The sequence below is a fragment of the Melopsittacus undulatus genome, chromosome 12, assembly GCF_012275295.1.
Source record: "Melopsittacus undulatus isolate bMelUnd1 chromosome 12, bMelUnd1.mat.Z, whole genome shotgun sequence".
Taxonomy (NCBI): Eukaryota; Metazoa; Chordata; class Aves; order Psittaciformes; family Psittaculidae; genus Melopsittacus; species Melopsittacus undulatus.
In genome coordinates this window covers 20,785,969-20,800,442 of record NC_047538.1, presented here as the reverse complement: position 1 = coordinate 20,800,442, position 14,474 = coordinate 20,785,969, and the positions used below count along the sequence as shown (strand labels likewise).

At 43.4% G+C, this 14,474-nt stretch overlaps 1 protein-coding gene across 1 annotated transcript; it reads left to right on the top strand.

Moving 5' to 3' along the window:
* The first annotated feature begins 310 nt into the window (after positions 1–310).
* On the top strand, positions 311–14,474 carry VPS37B (VPS37B subunit of ESCRT-I). Its single transcript, XM_034068479.1, has 4 exons — positions 311–432; positions 8,333–8,504; positions 9,119–9,201; positions 10,226–14,474. Exons 1-4 carry the CDS (start codon positions 328–330, stop codon positions 10,721–10,723), a joined length of 858 nt encoding a protein of 285 aa, XP_033924370.1. The 5' UTR covers positions 311–327; the 3' UTR covers positions 10,724–14,474.

The following is a 14,474-nucleotide window of genomic DNA, read 5'->3' as shown; positions in this document are numbered from 1 at the left end:
GAAGAAAGTGCTTATGATGGACACAAAGACCCAGCACCAAAGCTTCGCAGGATGTGATTTTGGGCTGGTTTTAACCTAACCAGGTATTCAGCCCTGTCACCTCGGTCACCCCCCACCCTACCGCCCTTTGGTACCGTCCACTACCTCCTCCCAGCCCCTTTGGTCCGCCCCGCCCCGCACGCTGCCGCCCCGCCCTCCCAGCAGGGGGCGCCGAGGGCGGTGCCCACCGGGGGCAGGGGCGACAGCACTTCCGGTTGGCGGCGGCGGCGGAGGGGCCGGTGGGGCCGGGGGAGCCGGGGGCAGCGGGGCCGGGGGAGCCGGGCCGGGATGGCGCTGGACGTGCGGCGCCTGGAGGCGCTGAGCCTGCAGGAGCTCAGTGCGCTGCTGGACGACGAGGAGCAGCTCCAGGACATGGCCCGTGAGATGGAGGAGGTGAGGGGCGCTCCGCGTCCCCCGGGTCCCGGCTGCGGCCTCCCCTCGGGCCGGTCCCCCCCTCAGCCCGCCGGGGCGGTCGTTGTCCCCTGGCCACGGCCGCTGCGGGTGTGGGGTGTCAATGACCGCCTGCCCCCCCCCGGCTCCGGTGACTCCCCCCACCCGGGCCCTGCTTGAGCCGCTTGACGGTGGCCGGTCCGCCATGGAGCCGGTGAACACGGAGCCCCTGTGCTGCGGGAAGCGCTGCCTGCCCCTCTCCCCCCTTCCCTCTCGGCCTTTTGTTTGCTGGCCCTCGGTGATGGACGGGGGGTCCGTGCCTGGGCACTTGTCCCGGAGGCCGGTGCCAGGGCAGGGCTGAGGGCTCGCCCAGCCGAAACCGCTCGGTTTGGGCTAAATTAGGAGACAGTGACGGGCCGGAGGTGGGATCAGCTCTTCCGTTAATGCAGCCCTTGTTCTGTGCCATGAGGGAGGATTTTGTCAGGGGGAAGCCGGTCCCATTTGTGGGCTCCATCTCGGGGAGCAACTTTAATTCAGAGCAATATGAAAGAGCTGTCTGTGTGCCCGAGTTGGTATGCTGGCCGCAGCCGGGGCTGTCAGGCGTTCTGCTGCTTGTTCTGCCCGTTGAAATGCCTTTGTCAGTGTATCGGGCTTCAAGCCGTGCTTTTGGAGCTATGGTTATTGAAACAGAAGCCCGTTTTCTTCCCGCTGCTGTGGTTGTCTTTTACTGGGTTGTCTATATACCAATGGACACTGTGAGCAGTTCTGGTACGAGGCTGTTGAAGGTTATATGGCCACAGATGTGTCTGAGAGACTGTAATCAGCTAACAGTAAATAAGATTAAAAGATTTAGATGAAAACTTTTAAGGAAAGAAATGTGTTGAACTTCTCTTGGTCTTGTATTTATTGCATTGGGTTTGGGTTGAAACCAGAGGACAAAAGGAAAAGTGGCAATATATTCTTGAGACAGATTAGTTTATTAAGTCAAATCAATTATAATTGCTTTCCCTCTAAGATGCCTGCCCTTTTGGTACTTCCAAGGGAATTGTTCTGGGTCACTTCAAACCGTATTACAGATGCAGAGGCCCACTGAAGGTTAAGGTAATAAGGTGTCCTTATGGCATTTACTTGCTGCATTGGGCAGCAGTTTGTATTCTGAACTGTAGGTCAACAGATCTGAAAGAGAGGGCAGGCACTGCAGCTTTCTATTTGAGCTTGTGTTTTAGGAACTTAAACTGCTGAAGAAACAGATACTGCTGTAATAAAGGGAACACACAGATCTTAGAAGCACTGTGGTTTGCTGGAGGGCAGGAGTACCCTTCTGTTAAAAGCTGAGTAAGGCAAGCCAGTAGATTAGAATGGTCTTCACTTTGTAAAGATATAAATGGGTGCAGTATTGCTCTTTTCCATGTGACCTCTGACAAGGTGCATGAGCAGGTCTGGCTCAATGGGCTCCTTTGTTGTTTATTTGTCAATACACCCTTAAGATCCTAGGTCAGAAGTGGCAGAAAACCTCATGACCTTGGTAGAAAAGGTTCTCTTTCACTGCAGAACTAGACCATATTCTCCATTTGACCCTCTGGTTTTCCTCTTCAGCTGGCAACAGAAGGCTTTTAAATTGTAGGGTAAACTTCTCTGGGCCTGAGGGAATATTTTGTGGTGCTTGGAGAGTGTGGCTAGGTTTGAAGGTATTTGGGCTGTGTGGAAATATGGCTCTGCACTGTCTGGTATAATCCTCTTGTATTGTGCAGGGAGGCTTTTACTAGTCTGTCCAACTAGAAATGCACTTACCCACCTTGGAAGGCATTGGCCATACTTGAATACTTCCTCCTCATTCTGGTTGTGCCTTCACTGAGTTGTTCATTGAATTTGTGCTGCTGGGTCCTGAGTTTTCATTGTGAAGCATGTGGCAGGAAGAGGGAGAGAGGGAAATCCTGAACATGAAGACGGATCTGTGGTGACTTCACTGCTGCTTGTGTAGGTGTTTGGTTGTCAGTCCGCATGTATCTAGGTTGGAAAGTTGTTCCAAAGTCCTTAAATTAGTAATTTTATTGTGGGATGCTGTATAAATCATGATTCCCAAGTCACTCCTCTGAAGTCACTTGTATTTTCAGTGGCAGAGTTGGCTAAAGCTGATTACTCCATGGCTGAAAAAACCTTTGTTCTCCTCATCGCAAGGGAAACCCAGCTCAATACCCAATGTTCTGCTCACAAAGAGGAGGGTTTGGAAAACCACTTGGCTTTCTTGCTAATAGCTAAAAATAGGCACTTCCAACCTTAAAGGGAATGTGTTCCTGTGCGGCATTTGAGCAGGATTTCTGTGTGTCACTGTGGGGGTGTGTGTATGCATCTGTGTGTGGGAGCTCACATGCACATTGGTGTTTCACAGGGGTAGTGTGCATAGACAGTGTCCTTCACACTGTATCCCCAGGTGTGTGAAAATGTGGCAGCAAAAAGCTAAGCTGCTGCTTTTTCTGTCTGGAAGGTTGGTTTTGAAGCCTGTGGGCTTAAACAAGGAGCATCTTGTCTGGTAGAAAGAGGAAGGAAGCCGGTTGTCTGGTACTCCTAGTCCTTTAAAACTGAGGAGGGTTGGGTTTCTCTTCAGTAACCCTTTGAGGTTAATCTCTGCAGCACATCTACAGATCTTAGATTTTATTTCATCTTCATGAAATAAAAGTGTGTTGTTTGTAGAAGTGAATTTTGGTGTAACAGCATAATAGGATAACAGGACTTTGTGATTTGATGCTGGTGGTGATGTGTTTTCCTTTTATCTACTGGAACATCGCTTTAGTAACAGTGTGACATTATGTTACTGACCGCTAAGGTTCTAGGGACAAGAAGCATTTGCTCTTCAAGACCCATAGGAAATCAAGAAGTCAGAATTGTGTTGCCTTCCTCTCACTCCAGGATTTCAGAGCACACTGGAAAGCACAAACACGGTTTTTGAGTGTAGTCCTTTTCTCAAAAGCCGATTTAAAACATCGGGCAGTGCAGAAAGCCCAAGTTAAAAGCATGCGAATTCATGCCCAGATTTCTTGGGATTCCCACTCCTGCCCTAAAACCACATTGTGCAAGTGGTTATGTTCTTGTTTGCCAACCATGAAATTTAGTTACAAAGTGAGGGGTTAGACTTGGTGGCAACCATAGATTTTCTGTTCCAGCCAAGCAGGGAATGAGTGACCTGCCTGTGCCTGACCAGTGCAAATTGCAGTTCTGGGTGTCCCTTTCCTCTGCAGTAAACACCTAGGAACTGAAACTTGCCCTTTAACCTTTATTTTGTCATTTTTAAAGCTAGTACTTATATAATCAGAAGATCTAAATTTAGCAAATCTAATGACTTTGGAATATGTATTAATATTTATTACTAAGCAGATGTTGTTAGAGGGTGTGTTATCGTATACCGGCACTTGATGGGAAGCACACTTAAACCTTGTGTAAAAGAAGTCTTTATTCTCCTGCTGTGCACCTGTCAGCTCCTGTTTCAAGGCTGAATTTGACACTCCAAACGTGCATCCTTATACTTCCCCAGTGTGACTGCATAATTCATTCCTGGTTTACAAATACGTGTAAGTGAAAGAGAAAATGTGAGCACGCTAAAGGCTAGAGCAAGACCGGAGAAACCTAAAACTAATGTGGATTTATGCTGTGTATAAAGCAATTTAAATGGTGCCACACAAAACTGTATTTATAGCTCCTTAAAAGACTTTTCCTTCAAACTAGGGAGAGACTACTTGCCACGGTGCTTGCCAAAGCAAGCTTATAATTATAGCAGCACTTGATGGACTTTGTGGGTAGTTGGGATTTTGCTTGCTCAGGCTGCGTCTCTGGAGGCAGTTCTCAGAACATGCTTATGGATGAGCAGGAGTGACGCTACTTGGGGACGTTTGGCACAGATAACTCTTGCTGCAAGCCGTTATTTTGGAGTCCCTGTTAAACAGTAAGATGTTGCTAAGCTCTTTTGGTTTTATCCATCGTTTTTCTTCCTTTTGTTGAAGTGGAATGAAGCAGAGATGCAGTTGATGAAAGCAGTAGAATCTCAATTCCAAAGCACTTGCCACTGCCTGTTCTTGTGAGTGCTTATTAAATAAATCCTTGAGTAAAATTATCCTAATTATTTCTGTTAAAGAAACCCACTTTTTAAGCATCTTAAGGGTTGAAGTGCTGCAGAAACCACTCTTTTTGTCTAATAACCACTGTGTGTCCATGGCTTCATTTTCTTTCAGCGCTCATAATTTGGTTTGAGTGGTCTGCTCAGTGGTGAGCAATCCTTCTGCCATTAAAATCCTGTTATAAGCAGCTCAGTGTTATTGCTCCATTTGTGCCATTCAGAATTCATAGTGAGAGCTTAGCAGTTAAAGGAAAAGCATATGTTCTTTTCAGTATTACCCTGCCTCGTGTCTCGTGATTCTGACTGGTATTTCTCATCTCAGATTAATGTTTCCTGCCTGTTGAAGTGCTCGTGACCTCAATAGTTTCATTAGCAATACTCCTAGAATCTCATACTGTTTGCTTATGTCTCTTAAGAACCCTATTTTTCATGGCACTTCCGGTAGGCAGGTGAACATCTGATACAGTACCAGCTCCCTGCTAATAACACAATGTTGTCGCACAGCACATCTGACAACAAAACAACTTCTATTGGATTTATGCCTTGCTTGGCAAGGCAAGACTTTGCACAAGCCTTGTGCTTGTGGAAAGCTGTGAATGGATGCTGAAGGCATGCTTTGTGCTGCATTGATAATCTTAATGGATTGGTCATGCGGTATCGGTGACCCTTGGATGATTTTGCAACTCTTTGGAGTGTTTCTTTCTCGTTTTGTTTTAAATTAGACAGTGTTGAAAGTGTTCCTGTAGGGCTTTTCAGGCAAACTGCACAGTGTTTGCTTTCCTGATTCCCTGAATTAGCTTCCACATGCAGTGGAACAGTCGCACAGAGGTTTATTGCACAGACGTACATCAGTGCCAGAGATTGTTCTGGTTTGTAGAGTCGTGCCTGTATTTGAGTTGCATTGCTCTGAAGTTACATCTATCCTATTTGTTGTGAAATAGATTCACGCATTCCAGAGCCTTCTAACTCCATTTCAGTGACATGAAGCATGTGAAGGCACTGAGCAGGTGGATGGGTTTTCCCCAGCTCCTCAGGTTTCCTTTGAGAAACTGGTTCTCATGGTTTTGAATAAGATTTGGTTGAAGTTTCTCATCTCTTCGAGTGTCTGTATTTAAAAGAAGCCTCACACAGACTCATGCTGGAAGTGAAGACACTTGGATTGATCAGTAAATGTCAGTCGTGCTGCTTCTTCAGCTCAGAAAAAACATGCCCTTAGAAGTGCTATCATACGGAGACAGCTGAATCACTGAGCCTTGTGTAATTTTAAACACTGTAACTTAAAGTGTGATTATGAACACCTCTTTTCAGTTGTAAAACAAGTATTTTGAAGACTTTCACTTAGGTTTACACTGGTCTATCATTGCTGGGTATCAGGTGCTAAGGACAGACAGGATGTCACTCAGTTTTAGATGGAGGTAGGTTCTAATACTCATTTTTACAAGTCAAAGTACATCATATACTGATGGTTATTCATCTTTACAAATGTGAAATGATTTAAAAGTATTCAAAAAACCACGTGTAGAAAGTTAGGTATTTGCTTCCTTGTCAACGCCTTAGTCCTGTTGAGAGACATGATGGTACTTGAGGCAGGCGAATTATCTAGAAGTAATGCTTTAAACCACTGCAAAAGCCTCATCTAACTTAAGGAAGCTTTTTCTCTTGTTCTCTCTATTTATCTGGAGTTCTTCCCTCTGCTCTTCCTTGTATATGATTTCAGTAAAAGGTTCCTTTTCCATTGGGTTGTGTTCTTCCAGGCTGCTGTTTGCTGGCTTTTTTTCTCTCTAGAGGAAATATACATGTTCTTCATCCTGCAGAAGGATCAAAGTTCACCCATAAAACTGGTCTTCCCAGGCTGACTGTGCAACTGCTTGGAAATGAAAGTCTGAGCCTTACAAGCAGTGAAAATACAATCACCAAATCAAACTGAAGTCGCTTGAAGGAAGTAGTTTGCTCATTAAAATGGTGAAAGAGGAGAGGCATCAGAAAGCATGAACCTTTTTGCATGCAATCTTCTTTGGCTGGCAGTTCAGAAGACAGCCACTTAAGGAAGCTTGTGGTGATGGCAGGTGATTTGGAAGGAGCTGGGTGCCAGTAATTAAGCTGTTAAATCGTGTCTTTTAGTTCCCTTCATCATTGTTAGAGAAATAGATGTAGAAGAGGGGGCTTTCTGGAAGCCTTAACAGCATTGCATCATTTGAGAAGATACAAGTGGAAGCAACCAGTTTAATTTAAATGGTTTTGCATTGGATTTAAAAGTGAGAAGAGTGGATTTTCTCTTTATTCTTGGAAAGGATTCAAGTTGAACACAAGCATAGAGCTGGAAGCCTGTTTAGGCTTGAGGTGAGAATCTCGAGGAGACAAAACAGCATCACAAGTACAGCTCCTCCAATTTTCACAGTTTGGAATAGAATCCTGTTTTGGTTGATGTAGGATTTAGGAGTCAGCATTATCCTTGATCGTTTTTTAATGATTTAGCAAGAACAGGGTGAAAGGGGGTAAAATTTTGGTATTTTAAGGGAGACAAAGACGTGTTTAACACTGAGCCAGTTTTGAATGCAACAGATTAAAGTAGTGTGTAAAGACTTCGAAAGGAAGTAATAGCTTTCAAAGACATGGTTGCTATGCTTGGGAAATGTTTTTACCTGAGCACCCAGTTCTGTGCTCAGGCTGCCAAAACCACCTGAATTCTGTCCTTTTCTGGTGCTTTTAAATAGCTCATTTGGGTTTCCTCTTTTCCTGTTTCTGAGGTGTGGCTCTCATATCCCCACCCATGCATGTGAAAGGAAGAAAGCACTGTACTCTTTGTGTCTGCACTGAACTACAGCTGTCCATAAGTAAGGTCTGTTACTGCTCACCAGGGGTGATGTGTGCTAGAAGTGGCACGTTAGTGTAGGAGGTCATGAAAAGCATCCCAAGAGTTTCATTGATTTTGAAGGCAGCTTAATGGAATCAATCTGTTGTGCCATGGGAAAACTACCCCACTTGTTGATTCCCACTGAAGATCTGAAATCAGATCCCCTGGCTTTTGGTGTCTTGTGGTTTGGTTTGGGTTTGAGTCTTTTGATGTCTGAGAATCTGATGTGACATCTAGGATGGGCTTCCCTAAACATTCAGCTTTCCCAAAGCTCATAAAGGCTGTCATGGTAAAATTGTGTGCATATGTGCATGAGCAAACTCGGAATCTTGCCGAATCTTGGGTTTTGTGAGAGTTGTCATTTATTCCTTAGGAATAATGTCTCTGGGCTAGGATATGTTAAACAGAATGGTTAAACTGAAAATCAAGCTTTTGGTATCAATGCAGGATTGATTTAACATAGTTGGGGAAGAATATTCTGGGCAAAGTACAGTAATGATGTAGTCCTTGTGTTTTGCATTTTAGTAAGCAGGGTGTGAATGCAGAAGTCTGATCTCTCAGAACTGTGACAGCCAATGCTCAGGCTTCACATAAGTCAGTGACAAGCATTAGAAGAAACTCTGGTGACATAAGTTCCCACTTAGCATAGGTGTCTATAAGAGTGCCCAGACTAGTTCCTCCACAGTAACACTGCTGTGGCATCAAAACCTGCCTCTGACAGACAGTTCAGTGCAGCAGGAAGGCAATTCTGGTTCTGGTTGGCCAAAAGCTGCAGAGCATTCATGGCTACCTCTACCCTGCTCCAAGGAGAAGGGTTTTAAGGAGTCCTTGTCCACAGCACAGACTCTCTTAAGTTTTGATATTATCACGTTATCTAAATCACCATTAGTCTTGCTTAATATTTTCACTGTCATTTCATGTGCTGTTTTTTACATTTGCAGGCCCAAAATGTTCAACACAGCAAGGACATGACTCTTGCCAGCAACCGCAGTCTGGCAGAAGGCAACCTGTTGTACCAGCCAAAGTTGGAGTCCTTGAAATCAAACTTGACTGAAAAATACCGGGAGCTGCAAGTTCTTTTTGAAGCATACCAGATAAAGAAGACAAAACTAGGTAATGTTTTCTGGTGACAGTTGTGATTTGCTGTTTTCTAAGTGAATGTAAACCTGTTGCATGCTTTTGTTTGGTTTTCGGTGTCTCATTTTTAGCTGTGTGAATCAGGGTAATGTTATTCTTGTGTAGTTTTGAAATAGATCATGCTTCTAATGGTTTACTGAGTGTCTGTTACATCTGTAACAGGTACTGTGGATTCTTTCTGTGTGATTACCTGTCTGTTGTTGACCTACTCTTCTCTAGGATAAAATTCATTCACCTTGCTACAAAGCAAAACACTTTGAATTTTCAGTGACTAAGCATAAATCAAACAGAATACTGCCTCTTTCTCATTTCAAACTGAATCGTGCAGTGTCGTATATCTGATACTGCACTTGCTCAAGTGCTTTGCCTTTTGATATTACATCACTGTAATTACATTTCAGCTTTTAGCATTTTGACAATATTCCTGAACTACTTAACCTATTTTCTTACTGTAGAACATCCTGTGTTGAACAACAGAGTATGCTTGTTTTACATACATGCCTTAGAAATTTGTGTGGTTGCTGAGGTTGTACAGCTTCAAAGTCCCTTAGAGCCAGCTGACATTTACTGTTCTTTTTGTGCCATTACAGACAGACAATCCAGTAATGCTTCACTGGAGACACTGCTAGCGCTGCTTCAGACAGAGGGGGCAAAGATTGAGGAAGACACAGAGGTAATGACAGTACACTTCAATTCTGCCACTTACGCACATTACTGAAGACTTCCAGTTGTACAAAGCTGCAGTGAAGTGTTGGATATGGAATAGATAAAAAGGGTCTTTTAAATAACATGTTCTGATCTTTGCTTTGAATTTCAATTAAAAGCCATTTGGTTTCAGCAAGATTTTTTCTCTCCAAGTGATCTTTTACTCTTTAAGAGAGAAAATGTTCCTGTTCAGAAAAGAAAGCCAAATTGTCTTAGTTCCTTGGCATTGCCTTCAAATTCATCGTATATCAATATGGAATATTTTCTTCAATGGGGTTTGCCTGGTGTATATATTAATCCATTACAAATTACCAGTGATTTCAACATACCTGTCTAGGGCCAGTGGTCACCACTTGCTGTGATACAAGAGCTTGAAGAATGGTCTATTTTAGACTAATGGAAGTGTTGGGTTTTGTTTGCTGATTTGCCTGTAGGCCATTTTCTATACCCGTATCAGGGGAAAAAATCCACTTACTGGCCTTGAGTTGTGACCACAAAAAGACATTCCCAGGGCAAGTTGAACTTTGTGACTGTAGGTATGGTTCCCTGTCTTAATAATTAAACATCATTTACCCAAAGCCACAAGTATGAAGCCTGGCTTAGCAATAATCTGCTTCTCTGTACTGAGTCTTGCAGACTTCTCAGTGTTTCTGTTGGCACTGCGAGCAGTACTGAGCTGTAACTCAGCTTAGCTGACAATCTGGAAAGCTGTTGAATTTGGTCTGTTCCCACCTCTGATAATAAGGGGAATGTTCAGAACTAGATTCAGATGTTCTTGCTGCTGTTGCTTCAGTATAAATTTAAGCAGAAATTATATTTAACTCCCAGTCCTTCTGAGTAATAAGTAACTCCGAATGCTGCTCAGAATTTTTAGTATGCCAGTCATCTTCTGTATGCAAGCTAGAAAATCACAGGCTATTTTTAGGAGATATAAACCATTCGGATTCCTTTGCAGTATGCCATTTTCTAAGGTACTGTTCCATGTTTGACAGAATATGGCAGAAAAGTTCCTTGATGGTGAAATACCCCTGGATTCCTTCATTGATGAGTACCAGAGCAAGCGTAAACTGGCTCACCTGCGACGTGTGAAAATTGAGAAGCTCCAAGAAATGGTGCTCAAGGGACAGAGACTTCCACAGGTTCAGCCACAGGCTCAGCCCAGAGCACCCGAGACAACACCAGCACCTCAAGATTCCTACACTTCGGATGCAAACACTCCTTCAGTCGTGCCCCGACGAATACCACCCCCTCCACCTTCTTCAGTCCCAGCAGGACGCTTTCCTACTCCGTTTACTGCAGCCATGAGTTCAGGACCAGCTCTTTCTTATCCAGGTGCTCCGTATCCTCCTCTCCCACCTCGCCCAGGAGTTCAGTCTGCGAGTCAAATGCCACAGCCGGGATATCCATCTCAGTTTGTACCACAGTATCCTCCAGCTCTTCCCCAAAGACCACCTCGCCTTCCACCACACCCTGGCTTTATCCTCCAGTGAATATTTGGTGCGCCTGACTTATGTATTGGTGCTTATATTTCCTTTTTCTCCCCATCAGAGACTTCATGTAAGCAATGGAAAACCTCTGTTCTTTGCACAATGGAGTACAAGATTTGAGCTGTGGCGCAGAGGTTTGCAATTGCGTTTGGTAAATGTGATTATTTTTGTTTTTAAAGATCAGTTTGACAACGAGGTTTGTCTGGGAAGGTGAAAGGGTCTGAAGCTTGTAAGTCCATCAAATAGGGAAAGGGTGCACAGTGGATTTCCTGACGTTACAAGTGGAATCATGCTCTGAATTCTTTAGAGATGGGAAATCAGCATCCCTTTCTGATGTATTCCTATGGCAGCTCGATGTATGTGTTGCAAACTGGGAGCTGTTTGTCTCTCTAAAGAATTACTGATCACTGCTGGTGTTTGGATAGTAACAACCACATCTGAATACTGGGCAAAGAGTTGCAGTGGACCGCATTATCTTCCTTTGCAACGTGCCCAGACAGTGGCATTGTGACCAGGTACACGTTTTCAGAGCTCGCTGAGCTGAAACTCTTGTCAGAAAACGTTGCATGGGTTTTAGGCAGTACAAGAGTTTCATTTCTACATTTCAGTTGTTACCTGAGACTTTTCATAACAGAAGTACCCACTCCTCCCACTCCTAAATAGCTTGATATCCTGGTCTCTTGAAATTAAACTAAACTGATTGTAGAGCCAGTTTAGGGTTTTATAGAAGCTTTACCAGGCATTTTTATTCCCTTGCCTATTAAGAGTCTCTTTTTTATGTTGATTTTGTTTTCTTCTCCACCCCTTGAATTCAGAAGTGATCTTTTTACACAGGTGCTTAGCTTTTGATATCATGTGATTCCAGGAATCCAGGCAGGGTATTTCTTAATCAAATACTGTGTTTTCATATCAGGTAATTGCCCACTTGAAGCTCCAGATTTTCATTTTATCCCTCAATCTCTTGTTTGGCAGAACTATTTTTAACTTACCCATTTCCTCTGGTTCTGCAGTCATTGGCATTCCCATCTCTCTGGAATTTGCAGTTAATATTTCTCTGCAAGCAGGCAGAACAGAGAAGCTTTTTGAACTCCATGGTGGCTGTTTGCATCTTACATAATCTATTCTTGACTTCTGCCACTGGAGGAGGAAGCTTCTCAGGGGAGCTCAGATTTCACTCTCAATGTGACTTGAAACCCAAGGTACAGACATGTGCTGATATTTTAATCAAGCATTGGGAGGGGGGGTGCAGGTCTTAACACTTGTTGCTTGCACAGAATGTGTCCCTAAGTCTGTTATCAGTCAGTCCAGAATCTGTCATAGCCCCTGCATTACTTTAAACCACTTTCATACCATTCTTCTGGAATGCACTTCATTTTTGGCAGCCTGTCCTACAAACAGCATCAGTCAAAATAGAAGATCTCTTCTTTTTCCTTTACGTGAGGCCCTTGATTGTCCTTTAATCATTTCCTCTGGAGTGTGGCGGTTGCTAGCAAATACTAATCTGAAATGAAGCTCATAACAGGAAACTCTCTGTTCTGAAAATATGGTTATTTGGCTTGTTTGGCCTCCTGAGCACAAAGGGCAGGAGGTTGGTCAGTGTTCCTGGCATCTGAACCAATTCCCTAGTGCAAGCCTGGAAACCTGCCGTGGATGGGGAAGTTTGTGAAGCAACGTGCATTGGGTTTGTTTGCAAAGTGTGTTTTTTCTGTATTGTAGTGATGGTACAGGATGTGTTCTTTTAAAACCTATGTAATAGCTTTTCTTGGTATTATTTTCTCACTGAAGCTTCGTATCAGCATGGTTAATTATGACTCGTTTCAAAGTAATTTTGCTGTGCTATTAGTGCTGGTATTTGGATGGCAACTGTTGTATCTGGATGCTAAACATAAGTCTGCTGTAGAAATGATTTGTGTCCTAGCAAGAATGAAAGCGTCTGGGGGCTACCAGGGTGATGACAGAGTACAGAAACCTGTACTTTGGGCCTGCTACACAACAACTAAAACACTCTCACATCAGTTTTGCTAACTCTTAAGACAACCAACCAGGTATATTTTATACACTTATCAAGTGCCAACTTTTATTCCGAGGGCTGAACATCCTCAGAAGTGATGGAGGTGATAGGTAAGTGTATTGTGAATTTGCACTGCATTTTCTGTATCTAACTTTATGGGTATTAGTAGTCCAGAAGTATTTTTACTACTTGTTAAATTTTCTCTCTTTTTGGTACCTTTTGTGATAACGTGACCTTTCAGGGATACTTTATCTAGAAACAAACTCTTGTGCAAGCGAAATACAGACAAAGCTAATGCAATTTTTCTCTCTGAAAGCAAAACAATGCATTATTGCATATGCATGTGGCTGATGTGCCTTAGGATCACTACCTGTGATTGTAATACTAGGATAATAGCATTTTTATCGTCGAATGGCCATTGCTTAACTCTAATTCAAGGGCTCTTCAGGAGCACTTTGTTTTACAGAAAACTCACCCTCATACTTCAGAAGAAACAAAGGCTGTATCTGCTATTTGTAAGCTTATAGTTGCCTTCACTGATGGGGAAGTTTGAACATAGATAATGTAACTAATGTGATGTTTCAGTTATAGCAATCTCATAACTGAAATCCAGCTGCTCATGGAAAACGTTTTGCCATTAATTGTGTGTGTATGTGCGCACAAACTGTAAAGAAATACTTGACTGCTGGTAATGTTTAAGGGTAAAGGAGAAGGATGCCTGTGGAAAGCTGTTAAAATCCTATCTACAAAACACTAACCTGAAGGAGCCGGGCAAGAGAAGGGTCAGTGCTTTCAACCCGTTGCCCTTCAACAGCTTCTCCTGTTCTGTTATAGCTTATAAATAAATTCTGCTATGGCTAGGATGTTAGAATCATACTAATTTGCACTGTTTATAAGATAGATTAAAATGCCATAGGCAAGCTGAGACTTGAGAGGGGGTGGCTCAGTATGCTTGCCAAATATATATATATATATATATATATTATAATGTTGTCTTGAGGATTTTTAATGTCTGCTGCAAATAGCATATACTTCCCCAAAGCAATTGGAGCAGAGAAGAACCTTTTCAATACGATGTGTAACACGGCTGTAGAGTGTTGGTAGCGTTGAAAATGCTCTCTTTGGATGGCATTACTTTTGCCAGTCTTTTGTATGCAGTTTTGTAAGTTATGACTAAAGCAGTTGTATGTGGTTAAGTTGTTTGATTGGTGATGAGCATTGAAGGGTGCTAACTCAAGGATGAGTTTTGCTGCGCTTCAGTGCTGTTGCCTGGAGGAAGCAGGGTCAGTTGTTATGGCACAGCTGATCCACACAGGTCACCTTTGTACTGGTGACCATGGAGAGACTCTTTAGAACATAAGCTTTCATGTGATGCCAGGAGGCAGAGCCCTGGGCACAGTCCAGTCATGGGTAACCATTACGTTTAGTGCCCCAACTCCCACAACCTCAATCTTGACCTCTTCTGGGACTTCTCTGCCCTCTCAAACTGGAATAATGACTTAGAGAGCTCAAATCACCAGTTCTGTTAGCCTGAATCTAGAGCTACTTCACAGCCATCGAGTTCAGAGGAGGGAGAGTCCTGCACCTGAACAGTTCCTCTGTGTAATCCTGGGCAGTCTATTCATAAAGGGGCAATTTTATATGCCTAGCGAGTTGTGAAACATACAGTGGATTTGTTTGCATAAAAGTCTTTCTGTAATCTACTGTGGTCTGATTTTAAATAAAATAGCATATCTCTCTTGG